The sequence below is a fragment of the Haliaeetus leucocephalus genome, unplaced genomic scaffold (assembly GCF_000737465.1).
Source record: "Haliaeetus leucocephalus isolate CR32 unplaced genomic scaffold, Haliaeetus_leucocephalus-4.0 Scaffold273, whole genome shotgun sequence".
Taxonomy (NCBI): Eukaryota; Metazoa; Chordata; class Aves; order Accipitriformes; family Accipitridae; genus Haliaeetus; species Haliaeetus leucocephalus.
The window spans coordinates 6,480,279-6,492,979 of NW_010972709.1; the positions used below are offsets into that span (position 1 = coordinate 6,480,279).

The window sequence follows — 12,701 nt, forward strand, 5'->3', positions numbered from 1 at the left end:
TGCCTGTGCACAAAGCTCTTGGCCCATTCTCTGACCCAGCTCCTGTGTGTGTCCGTCCATCCATCCATCTGTCCGGCCAGGTCTCAGCCCCCCAGTCTTCTCCGGCACCATGCTGGGATGCTCTGCACAGCGACCATTTCTGGCAGTTTAGACGGCAGCTACAAGAAAATATTCATGCACTTTTCAGCTTTACTAGGCACATGACCTGGACACTGCCAATGGTATAAACATTTGGATTCAATTTATTATTTTTTCTTCAGGCTCTGCCTCGGCTGGGCAGCTGCAGAGCAGCTCTGGGGCTGGGGCTGCTCCTCTGCCCACAGGGAGAGGGGCCAGGGCAGGCGGCTGGCAGTGCCTGTCCAGGGCAGCCTGGCAGCATTTACCCAACTTGATGGGATATTTTTATTTTTTTTTCCATTCAAGCCTGTGCAGAGCTGCTGGCAGGACTGGAGTTTCCGTCCAGATTGCAGATGCCCAAAATATCTGTATTCTGGACTGAGCAGACTGAGGCTGAAGTGCCGGCGGTTTGCTGATGGAAGAGAGCATACGGGAATGCAGAAAGACAGACAGACAGACACCCCCAGGCAAAGTGCCTGAGCATGTATGGCAGCAGTGGGGAAAAGGATGGGGAACGCCACCGGGCACTGCTCAGCCCAGGGCTCCCTCCAGCAGGAGCCAAGGACGACGCTGGACCGTATGTGCCCATCTCCCGGCCATGGCTCTCAGCGTGTGATCTTTTTACTACTTTTCCCAGCCTGTTGAAACGTGAGCTCAGTCCAGGACATGGTTTTGACCCGGACTAGCTCGTGCTCATCCCAGCGATGCCTGGGCACAGCTCAAGGGCTGGGTCCTGCCTAACCTCGTCCAGCCTCCCAGCAAACCGGCTGCATCCACACCAGCGATGGCTGCAGCTTACTGGGCCAGAGGCGGTTTTTCTAGCCCTAGGTAAATCGGAAAAACAGTCCCAGATTTAGCCTGCAGGCCAGGGCTGGGGCAACAGTAAGTGATGGGGCTCCTGCAAAGCCTCAGTCAGCCCTTGGGGTGCTCTAGGGTGGGCTCAGCAAACGGAGAGCCTGGAAAGGGAAAACACGGTGGGCAGGAGCGGGGTGAGTGAGCGCTGAGCCCAGCGCAGTTCATCGACCTCCTGTCCTGAAATGTCTGACCACCCATAAACTGAGCCTGCCTGCCATTAGAGTTGGTTATATTGCTGTTATGTTATGCTCCTCATTTTTAAATTATCTTCTAATCTGCAGTTCATCTGGCATCTTCAGCAGCCAGGATTTATGAAATAAAATATCAGTTGAAATAAGGAATTCATATGTATTCTTTCACACACATACATATGAAGACACACAGCTATGAATAGAAAACATGTGTCTGTTCATACACACATGTTTCTAATCAGATATATATAATAGAAATATATAAATAATTTTGTACATATAAAATTCATTGGACACAGGAAACCAAACTAGTTTACCTTACTAAAGTGGCATGAAACAAAGAGTAGCATGCACTGCTGAAAATAAGGTAGGATGTGGGTTTTTGGAGGGTTTTTCTTCTCCTGAGGGCTCATTCTACCATGTCTATGTCTAAAACCTGCTAATTTTAAAGTCAGCTCACAGAACACTAATGGTACGATTATTTCACTTTCATTTTGCAAAGCTCAAGCTTTGCTTAATGTGCTAGCATGTAAGCAGCTCATGTAAACACAACCAGCTGATGCCACTGGAGAAAGCAAACGGCTCTCAGTATCTGCGTGCGCACGCTGACCCCCCGGTGTTTATCTAGAGGTAGAGATTAAACGGGAACCACTCAAGTGTGCTTAGTCTGATTTTAAAAGATCTTTTGAATGTTAAACATGTAATAAGATGCTGAGTGCTATTTTCAAACCAAGATGTGTTCCTGGCTGATTTACAAAAGGCCGCGGTCTCCAGCTTTATGTGGGTAAATGCCTTTAAAAGTCAGCTCCTGGGATTTTGAGGCTCATCGGTTCAATAGGGCTTAATGATCAGGCTGCCCAAGCTGCTTCCCAAAATGGGAGTCGAGCTCTTCTCTCAAGTCAGTCCTTTAGATTATTTCACCTTACGCTTCTTTACCTCATTTCTGCTTAAAGATGGGTATAGCGGCTCTTGAAAGAAGATGCAAAACATCCTTTAATAAGGGGCCAATAATACTAGTGGTGTCCCGATGCAATTTTTTAATCCTGCTTGTCTCTCCTCTCTGCTGTACCACACCAGTGTGGTGGCTGGGGTGTGCGACGGTGGTGCAGCCCCCACATTGTTGCCTGACACCAGGCAGACACCTCCAGGAGCCAGCTCCTTACACGGGGGGATAATGCGGATCATAACCTGGATAATGGGGCACCGTCACGCCGCCAGTAAACGTGCAGCTCGTGACACGTGAATGCAGCAAGCCCAGGGGTTGCTGCAGAGGCTGCAGCTCGAAGGTGCCCACAGGGAGAAGGAAAAATACTTACTTTGTGTATATGCACATGAATTTTTATATATAAACTATATATGTGTGTTTAAACATATCTGTATATAATTATAAATTCAAATTATATACAAGTTCAAATATATATACAAATAAATAAATAAATTTACTCCTGCACATTTAGGGATTTCTAGAGAAAAGCATGTATGCCCTGTGCTCATGGGCAGCGCTGTCCTGAGTCCCGCTGCAGGCAGACACCCGTGCTGTGGTGGCATTGCTCTCACCCCGCACCAGCCCTGGGTTTAGCAGCTGAGGCTGGGCACAGTCTGTACCCACTGCACTCTGGTTCCCCAGGGATGTGCTGTGCCTTTATCGCCCAGTTACACCCTAAAACACTGCTGCACTTTCAGAACAATCTCCAATTTCTCCATCTCTGATCTTTCCAGGACCAACTTCTCCATCTCCAACCTCTCCATCACCACCATCAGCCTCCTGACCGTGGGCACACGGAGCTAATAAATCTGAGCCTTTAATTGCCCTCCCACACAGCGTGGCCTTACCTGAGCCATCGTCCCTCTTGCTGTGCCTTGTCACACCTCTGTGTTTCCAGGTTTGTGCTGCTGGTGTCAGCAAAAGGATAAAACTGCAGTTATTTGGCTTTGGTTTTAGGTACAGATTCCCCCACTAACATGTTCCTGGTTGTGTGGTCCCACACAATGTGTCTGACAGGGCAAGGGGGCTCTGCCTGGGGGGGGTGAGGTTTACAAACTGTCTAGTTTTATCTCATGCAAGGGTCCACTTTTTTGATTACTTATGTAGCTAAAACTATGCAAAAATTAGCGTGTGTGTGTGGGGAACCCTATAAATCCCATTGCTAAAGACATCAATAAGGGCAGAGGGGGCTGCTGGGACCACTGGGGCTGGAGAAGCCCTGATCATCATTTACAGCTGGTTATTATTCAGGTCACAAGAAGACCTGATGTCTTTGGTACCCAAGGGAGATTTATTTATCCCCCACCCCCGTAAGTTCGGGAAGTTTTCCGCAGCTCTCTGGGAGAGCAGGGCTGGCGCAGCAGTATCAGCAGCTGCAGGTCTATCGGGCTGAGCAGAAGCTTTTCCAGGAACTATCTAGTGAAACACATGACCGTGCCCCCGGCCGAAGGGCGATACGTGACAGGCATTCACCGGGTTCCCAGCGAGTCAGTTGACTTTGTTATTCAAACTATTTTAGTGATGGTTTTTAATCCCAGGCTTAAGTTTTTCTTTTTTTTTTTCCTCTTTTTTTATTCCTTTCTTTTTTTCTCTCTGAACAAGGGAATCTCTACGCTGGCAGGATTCAGAGAGGCACAAAGGAGGGAAAAACAAGTTTCAGCCAGAAGAGAGAAAAAAAAAAAAGGATGCTGTTAGCATTCCCTGTATGTGAGGGGGGTAAAAAACATTTTGCTGTGAACTTTATTTTAAAGGGTAAGTGCCAACAGCAGCCCAGTTACTATGCAAATAAATCCTGTGCTCGGCCTTCCCCTCGTTAGCCGTGGGTGCTGGGCTGTGGGGGCTGGCAGTGCCCCCCCAGGGCAAGCCCTGGCCCTCAGTGGTAGCCCGTGGGGCTCCCCAAGTGCCTCAGCCAGATAACGCGGGATGGTGGGGGCAAGCACTGCAGAGATGTGGACTCGGTACCCCTCTGCCTCTTATCACCAGTGGGTTCGGGCGGCCGCTGGCAGCAGAGCCCTTGGCTGTGCCTTCGCGATGGGGGACATCCCAGGGCGAGATAGTGCCTCAAAATCTCACCCGGGCCGTCCTCGTCCCGCAGGTGGGGAGGGTCTGGCACCAGCCACGAAGCTCTGCAGCAGCCTGGGGTGCAGGGATATCTCTCGGCCGGGACCCCAGCACTGGTATTTATGGAGACGCTTCCCCATGACAGCAGAGGGGCTGCATGTGCTCCAGCCCACGCAAGCCAAAGCTCACCCCGATAGCCCCGGCGCGATGCTTTCCTATGAAAAAGATGCGAATTTGTCATGCAAATGACTGGGCATGTGGGCACAGCTGCTGGGAGGTGGCCCGGACTGGGTCAGCCACCAGCACGGGCACAGGGATGTGCCCAGAACAAGGTCTGTGTCCCCCCCCATGGCCGCTCCCAGCCCAGAACCTGTGCCAAGCAGATGGTGCTGCCAGCGCTGCCCTGCCAAAACCATCCAGTTCTGGCCGCTCCTCCCTGCATCCCTGTGGCTGCACCGAAACTCTTACAACAGCCCCGTGACTCCCCAGCTCATGCCCACCCCGGGCTCCCATCTGCCCAGAGCAAAGCTGAGCTGCCTGGGGTGAGCTTGCTCCCTATATATATATATATGCACTATATAGATCCCTATATGTGCACTATAAGGCACACAGTGCAGGTTAAAGAGGATGCTCCATCAAGCAAGGCATGCATTAAAAAAAGAAAAAAAAAAAAACTTTTAAGCAATTGCAAAGTGGTTTATGCACTTGTCCTGTGCTACCCTGACCAGTCACGAACCCCACAGCCACTGCGTCTCACCCACACCCCACCGTTCATATGCTGCATTTAACCCTTGTCCCTCTAACGCAGCGACTCAGAGGGCTCTCCCCGCTTTCCCAGCCTAGCACCAGGCCAAGGAAGCACTCGGACTCCTTTTCGGGGGGCTGCAGGCTTCCCTCGCCATTGCAACCCCACTTCCACCCGGGAAGCCGGACAGCAGATTTCATTCTTCTGCCGGGCCGCAATTTCACAGTTGGGTTTTCGCAAGCAGGAAGGCGGCAGGTTGGGCTGTTGTTTTGATGGGGTTGTTTTCTCCAAATGAGCCCAGAGCGAAAGGGAGCGGGATCCAGGAATGGCATTCGGCAGCAGCGGGCTGGGTGCCAGGCGAAGGAGGTGTGCTCCCTCTCTTCTGGCGGTTTTGGCCATCTTTCAGGAAATTAGTCAGCTAAATGGAAAATCATCACTCTTTTCACTTCAAAAATGCACTTTTTTGTTTCAACAGCAAATTAATTTTCAGAGGTCGCGGTCTTCCTATTGACCAAGACGCGGGTCCTCGGTGAAGACAAAAGCCGACGTTTGGCAGCGCCGGAGCCAGGCAGAAGCACTGCCCGAGGATGGGCACCCCAACGCCGTGGGGCCGGGGCCGAGCGCTCCCCGGCAGCTCCCAGCACCCCCATCTGCCCCCAAAATCCTCCCCTCCCTCCTCCTCAGAAAGACTCATGACAGGGAGAAAGAAGAATTGCCGAGCGATCTCTGGCCCCGATAGTACTTCAAAGGCAGGTTTCTCGGCCAGGCTGCGCTCAACGCCAGCGCCGTGCTGGATGCGGCGCTCAGCTCTTACTCCTTTGGCAGACCCACAGCCATATCCAGAAAGTAATTACTTAAAAAGGAAATAAATGTCACCCGCATGGTTGTAAGCAAAACCCCGGGCAGGATGAACAGAGCCCCACCAGGATCTGCATTCTCACGCAATAAGAGCAAGGGAGGAATGAGCTGCTTCCATTCATCGAGATGGGCTGTTTACTCTGAGGCCTACTGATGACATTAAACATGCCAGCTGTGTGGTGCCTTCAAGTTCCCCAGGGCAGTTGATTAGACACAGTACTGAACTGCCTCTGCTTTCATCCTATAGCATCCTCTTCCCCCAGGATGGCTTTAGGCATCATCACCTTCAACAGCAATATAGGCTGGGGCCAAAGATGCAGGGACTTCCTGGCACCAGTTCTGCCATAACCTTTACACAGATGAACTAGGTAACTGGCATGATCAAATAGAATAATTTTATTTACTTTTAAAAACCGATACTCGAAGTTTGTCAAAATCTGAAAACCAAATTTCTAAAGCAAGTAGGTTGGGGAAAAGTCAAATGCAGCCATCTCACTAACACAAAGGAGGCTCAGGGGTAAAAGCACCCTGCCAGAGCCTCGCTGCTGCCTGCAGCCTGCCTCAGAGAGGCCCTCAGCAACCCAGCCCTTAACCAGGACAAGGCTTTGGCAGACCACTCATTTTTGGATGGATTCAATTTTGGGGGAAAAAAAAAAAAAAAGAAGAAAAAAAATTATTGCAAGCAAATAACAGAAGGAAAGCCCCATCCTGAGGATCCCGGGACGAGATCTGATCTCAGCCATCCCCGATTCCACTGGAGCTGCACCAGGATGGCAGCACTTTCCACCCTCTGCTCCGCACAGGCTGAACGCGAGCAAGCGCCCGGTGCTGGGCACAAGCGCTGGGGACCACGCAGCTCTGGCGCGGTGCTCCAGGAGCTCAAAAACCCCGAGGTGACTCGGGACACGCAGAGCGAGTAACGGCACACGGGGGACACACCGCAAGGGATGGCGGCACCCGTGCAATGCCTGCGCGATGCAACGCTGGGTCAGGATCCGAGCAGATGCGATGCAACGCTGGGTCAGGCTCCACCGCACCACAGGACACACGGTCCCAAACCCACCCCAGCACGCTCGCGGGGGAAGGCCCAGCGTAGCCAGCTCAGGTCGGTTTGAAAGTACTCCCTAATGGACGTCAGCCAAGCAAACATGATACCATACAGTATCGAATAATTTTAAAAGTTAAAATAGTTTATTGCTGTTCTTTGTAGAAATGCACTTAACTTACATCATCTGTTCTCTTCCTTTATTTGGCTGTTGGATTAGAGGCATAAAAAGGTTACGTTTACCCATTTGTTCAGTGACATAACACCTTTTTCTCTTCTGCTCCGCTCGTGATATTGTCCTAAGCTTCACTGGCCAACAGCCCCAAATCTCTTTTACATAAATACTGTAAATGTCTCCATAGGTTGCAGCATTGTAACAAAAGATCTACCAAAGTAGACAAAATGTTCGGTATTCTTGGTTGGTTTTTTGCATTTAAAAATATACCTAAATTTGAGATAATCTTAACAGAGTAACAATTACAATAAGAAAATATTACAGTGCGTTGACTAAAGGAATATTCTGCTCTCCTTCAAGCCCATATTCCCTTTTGCATGTTGAAGTGATTCAGCAATTACTTAAGAACTTTTACCTACATACAATAATTTAGTAAAATGAGAATTAAACAAGGCAGATACTTACTACTATTCTTCTGTCTGCAATTCACAGCTCATGCGAATAAAATCGCAATAAATATTAAAAAATAGTTTTTCTTTTTCTTTTTTTTTTTCTGTAAGGCATCTCTGAGTATTACAAAGTTTTTGTACAACCAAAAAATAAGATTGCTTTTTTCCGTGTTCTCCGAGTACCTCTGTACCTCAACAGTAAATAAGAGGATTGCAGGTTTGATGAGGAAGGAAGGGCTGACAGTGCAGATGGGGTAGGGGCAGAAAGAAGACCACAGGTGATGGAAGCAGACCGCAATGTGTGCAAGAATCTGTAGTTTTCCTGTGAAACATTTCAGTCACTTTTAGAACATCTTCAAGACAGTATCTGTCCAGATTGGAGGGAAAAAAAAAAAAACAACCCAACAAACACCAAAACTTACCAGAAGTCCATTTTCATAAGCACAGTCAGACTGCAAGGGTTTGGGTTCGCCCTTAACACTATAAATAGCTTAGGAATTGATATGCACCTAGGTAAAGGGAGGGGGGGAAAGGATCGGGGTGATTTTTTTTTTTCTTTTTTTTGTTTTGTTTCTTTTATTGTGGGCTTGTTGCTGTTGACGCTTTTGCTGTCCTAGCCGTCTCCTTCCACGGTAAAAGATTGTCCTAGGTGGCGAAGGCGCAGGCAGAGCCCTTACTGCATGCGGTCGGGCTGCAGCTGCTGGGGCTGGTACTGCACGAAAGCGGTGGCGGGTGCCGCGGGGTTGCTGGCGGTGATGGGAGGCTGGACTGCGCCCGTGTAGCCGTATCCCACGAAGCCAGCAGCGGGGGAGGCAGCGTAGGGGTACTGGTCGTAGGCAGCCGTGGTGTACTGGGAATAGGCTTGGCTGGCGGCGCTGTAGTCGATGTAGGGAGACGTGATGGACTGCACTGGGGTAGGGATCACCACGCTGGGCTGGATGATGGCTTGGGGGTAAACATAGTGAGGCGTGAGTCTGTGGAGGCAAAGGGAGACAGTCAGCGAGGGGCTGGGCTCCCGCCAGCCTGAGTGTCCCCCTCCTGACCCCCCAAATTCACGTGCATCAGCCACAGAAAGGGTGCTGCCCAGCAGTGCCGCCCTCAAGGGAGGGGTGCCGCTCGGGGTGGAGGGAACGAAAAGCAAAACACTTCTAGACCCCAAGGGTGGGAGTAGTGCAAGGGGAAGCATGGACTGCAAGGACGGACACACACCCTGGTCTCCAGGTCTTGTATCTCCCCCTACTCAGGCCGCTGGTCCCCAAAATAACCTCCCTGGATGGCCGCGACACAGCCCCTGCCATACCGGCTCGCCGCATCTCCCTGGTCCCCACGCGCCCTTGCCTCTCTCTGCCAGTGCCGGCAGCCTCGCCACCTCCCATATCCTCCAGGTCCCTGCTCCCCACCACCACCCAAAACACGGGTGGAAGCTCCTGGGGACCCGCAGCCCCCCAGGGCACCTCCCGGACCGGGGAACACCGGGTCGCTCCTCCGCTCGTCCCATCAGGCTAACATCCCACCAGGGATGACCGCTGTCCCCGGGCCTTCCAGTTTGCCAGCTGTTACCAGTTACTACGCGTTTAAGGCTGTGTTTCCATAACACTGGATGTTTAGGGCAATGCTACAGGGTGTTTGTCGTAAAACACGCGATACTAATTCTGGTTTTCTTCCCTTCAGTAACACTCCTCAGCAGTGACCGTGCCGGCAGCCCCTGGCCCGGCAGCGATGCTTGTGTGCCCGTGAGCTTTTACATCCCAGCTCTGCGGCCAGCCATCCCCTGGCATTTTCTCTGCCCTTTCGATGCAGGTCCTAAAGCGTTGCTTTTCACCAGCCGGTTTGCCCCTGCCCCGAGGTAGCCGTGCTGCTGCGAGGAACGTAACAACGCCACAGTCAATTAAAGTCTGTAGACTGAAAGATCCCGGAGATGATTAATGCAGGATTGCCCACTAATTTGCTAGAAACTGCTAATGAGAAGGAAAGGGGGGGGAAAAAAAAAAGGCAGCAAAATGAAAGGGCTATATTTTCCAAAGAGCCCACAACAAGTCAGGCCTCAAACAAGAGCAAAAACTGCACGAACCTGGAGGTTTAGGTCCATCCACACGAACTGCCACAGGCCAGACAAAAAATGGGCAATTGCACATCAATTGCAGAGGGCAAACGGTACCCGCCTGCGCAGCCCTCGGCAGCAGCGAGCTCCATTGTGCACGGGCTTGGCAGATTTGGGGCTTGTTTAAGAAACAGGGGTGTGCAGACCGACACCAGCAAACGGCCCGTGACCACTGAGAGATCAGAGCCACATGCATCAAAAAGCACACGCTGTGGAAAAGGTCCCCTTGGCTGGCTGCTTGCTGAATTGCGTAAGGCAACAGCACGAACCAAAACCATACTTTGGAGAGCTCGTTCCACCCTGCCCCCAAACTCAACTCGCTTTGGCAAACAGCAAAAAAACCAAGGTAAAACTCTGCAGGGAGCTTATGCAGATTCAAATATTTTGGGGATTTTTGTGTGGATGTGTGTGACAGCACATTTTCAAACATGACCACTTTTAAAAGCCTCCCACAGACTTTTCACAAGACGCAGCCCCGTACGTGCCTAAAACTGCTCTTTAAAGCTGAGCTCAGCTGCTCGGGGAAAGGATCTCTTGCCCACTCGTCCGAGCTGGAAACCCCAGCAGACTCCCCACGCTGCCAAGCAGCGGGACCCGGTGCTCTGGTGCTTCACGGGGACCCACAGCCAGGGACCGGACACTTCTGCTGGATGAGTCGCTGGCCACCCTCGTTCCACCCTCGTGTCCGTCCTAGTCTTGGCCACCACCTACAACGTACTGGGGTCCACCTGGGGCTGGGTCCCTCCTATCCAGCAGTTATGGGGCTGCTCCCATTTGCTTTACAACCAAGACTGGATGGTTTGACCTGCTCTTCAGGCAGGAGAAAGGCTTCTTGCAAACAAGCGCTCGTCTGAACAGAGTTTTCTCTCCTTTTCCCACTCACATATGCACTTTGGTTTTTCTTGAGGCAATCTGCACGATGAGAGAATGGTTGTTCTCCTCCCCCCACGCAGCCACACTGCCTCCGAGGCCACCCCCGGAGGAGCAGCACTGGGGAGGGTGGATGGTGGAGAGCAGCACCTCAACTTTTGGCCGATAAAGCGTTAAGACCATCTCCAGAGGCCAGAGCCATCCCTGGCGTAGTGCAGAGAGAGGGACCTCGCAGCCCTTCAGTCCGTAAATGCAACATAGCCAATATCACCCTGTGACTAACAAGAATGAGATGAGGCAGCAGAAATTCACTGAATCACTTCTGGTTTAGCTCTGATCTAAACGGGGGCCGACACAGCTGAATCAGAGCTGGAGCACCAGTTCAGACCAAGGGCACTTAATGTCATGCCCCTGCAACCGCTGGGGGCGAGCCGAGCCGACCCCACGCACGCTTCTTGCTCTACCCCCTTGTAAATCGTCAGCTCAGACAACAGCCTGCATCCCAGATTGGGGACAGATGCTCTGGCTGCCCGTCGCTTCTCCCTACATGTGGCGTCCCACTACCAGGCTTCCTGCTACTCCGGGGCTCGATAAAGTTAAAACCCGTCCACAAAACGCAAGGAAAAACAAACGCACAATCCTCACGCTCAGGACTCACTAAAAAAACACCCACCAGCAGGAGCAGAGGAGGGACCCGCGCTTTTCCCGCACACAGGCACTCAGCCTGCGCCAGCAAAACGACGGGGAGGACGGTCCGAGAGCCCCCGAGCAATCCAGCCTGAGCATCACCCCGTTGGAGCAGCCCCGCAGGTCACCCCCCGACGTCCCTTGCTGCCACCCAACTGCTCTTCGGAGCCGGCACACCCCACGCGGGGCACGCGTCTGCACGCTCCCAACTCGTCCCCAAGGAACTCCGCACGTTGGCTTCGCTTTCACGTACACGGCTCCTCCATCACAGCTCCCACAGCGTGCTCCGGAGTGACAGCAAATCCACGACATCCTGCACTACTGGGTTGTTTGTTTTTTTTTTCCCCCAGCAAGGAAAAATTCCAGCTCTTCAATGCTACTTTGAATAAAAAGCGCCATTAGCTAGGAAGACAATAAGTACTCCTGTACTCTGTTTCCAGAAATACATCCCGGCCCAATGCATACGCAAGCGCACATCACACACCATAGTTTACTGCACTAGAAAAATCACACTCAGCAACTCCAGAAACTGCTTCTATGTGAAAGGGAAGGTTCTTTCGGTCTGTGGGGTTTTAATAATTTAGCTAGAAATTTCCATCAAGATATTATGCAGTTTGGACTTCTGAATTAGGTGGACAGATGGCAACTCATCGATCAAAAACAAAACACACAACCCAAGGTAAGGTCACTTTGATGACTTGCAGCTACAAACAAAACAAAACAAAACAGTGGCGTACAATGAAGTTCTTTGCTGGCTATGTTTAGCGTCCACGGAAAGTCTTAAAGTATTTCCCCCCCCTTCCATTATTTCTGAAGATCTTTCAGAGAAAAAAAAAAAAAAAGCTCTTTTGGAGTTCTTTTTCTAGAAATCAGCAAACTCTAATCTGCATTTCTACAGAATGAGTCACATCTGTGTTTTAAGACGCCTTTCCCTTCCTCCCTCCCTGCAGTTTTCCTCCGTCCGCCACGACGGGCCCTGCCAGCCAGAAGAGAACTTCATCTAGAATACACACAACGCGATTATAAAACATCAACCAAGTGATCAGCCATTGCCACCACACGTCAAAGTCACCCCGTGAACAGCAGACGTACGAGATGCTTACGGCATGATGACTAATCGCGGGCAAAGGCCCCCAAAACGCACCGAGCGTGTTCAAACCCAAGTCTAGAGCCAGCGGTGGCCGCAGGAGGGACTCGGGGAGGAGGGCAGCCAGGACCGCCACGCTAGCCCACGTTCCTAACTATGTGGCACGACACCACACTGCCCCGGCAGCCAAAATTGAAAGACACAGAACAAAAGAGATGGTTACGGAGCCATTGGCAGAGGAGGTGCAAGGCTCGGCTTCTGCTTTTGCTGTGAAAAACGTGAAGGGCAGAACGAAAGCAGCCCGTTTTTGGTGCAGGCCTGGGGGGAGATGGTCAAACGCGTCGGGTAAGGCTCGTGGCCGCCGGCACCCTCAGCTCCCAGGAGGTTGGGCTTTTTGAAACCTGCCGTCCCCCGGTTCTCCCCACTGCACCGGGGCAAGCTGCAGGGCCGGGGGGGGGGGGGGGGGGGAGGGGGG

General features: G+C 51.6%; 1 protein-coding gene across 4 annotated transcripts in view; it reads right to left on the minus strand.

Annotated features, from left to right (window-relative positions):
• Positions 1 to 6,984: 6,984 nt before the first annotated feature.
• RBM38 (RNA binding motif protein 38) overlaps positions 6,985 to 12,701 on the minus strand; it is a 22,827-nt gene continuing 17,110 nt past the window's right edge. For 3 of the 4 annotated variants that reach the window (XM_010569597.1, XM_010569599.1, XM_010569598.1), the window contains one exon: positions 6,985 to 8,455. In XM_010569597.1, the coding sequence (XP_010567899.1) occupies positions 8,155 to 8,455 (301 nt within the window). In that variant the 3' untranslated portion in view covers positions 6,985 to 8,154. The remainder of the gene's footprint in view (positions 8,456 to 12,701) is intronic. The other variant, XR_774490.1, reaches the window with a different exon arrangement.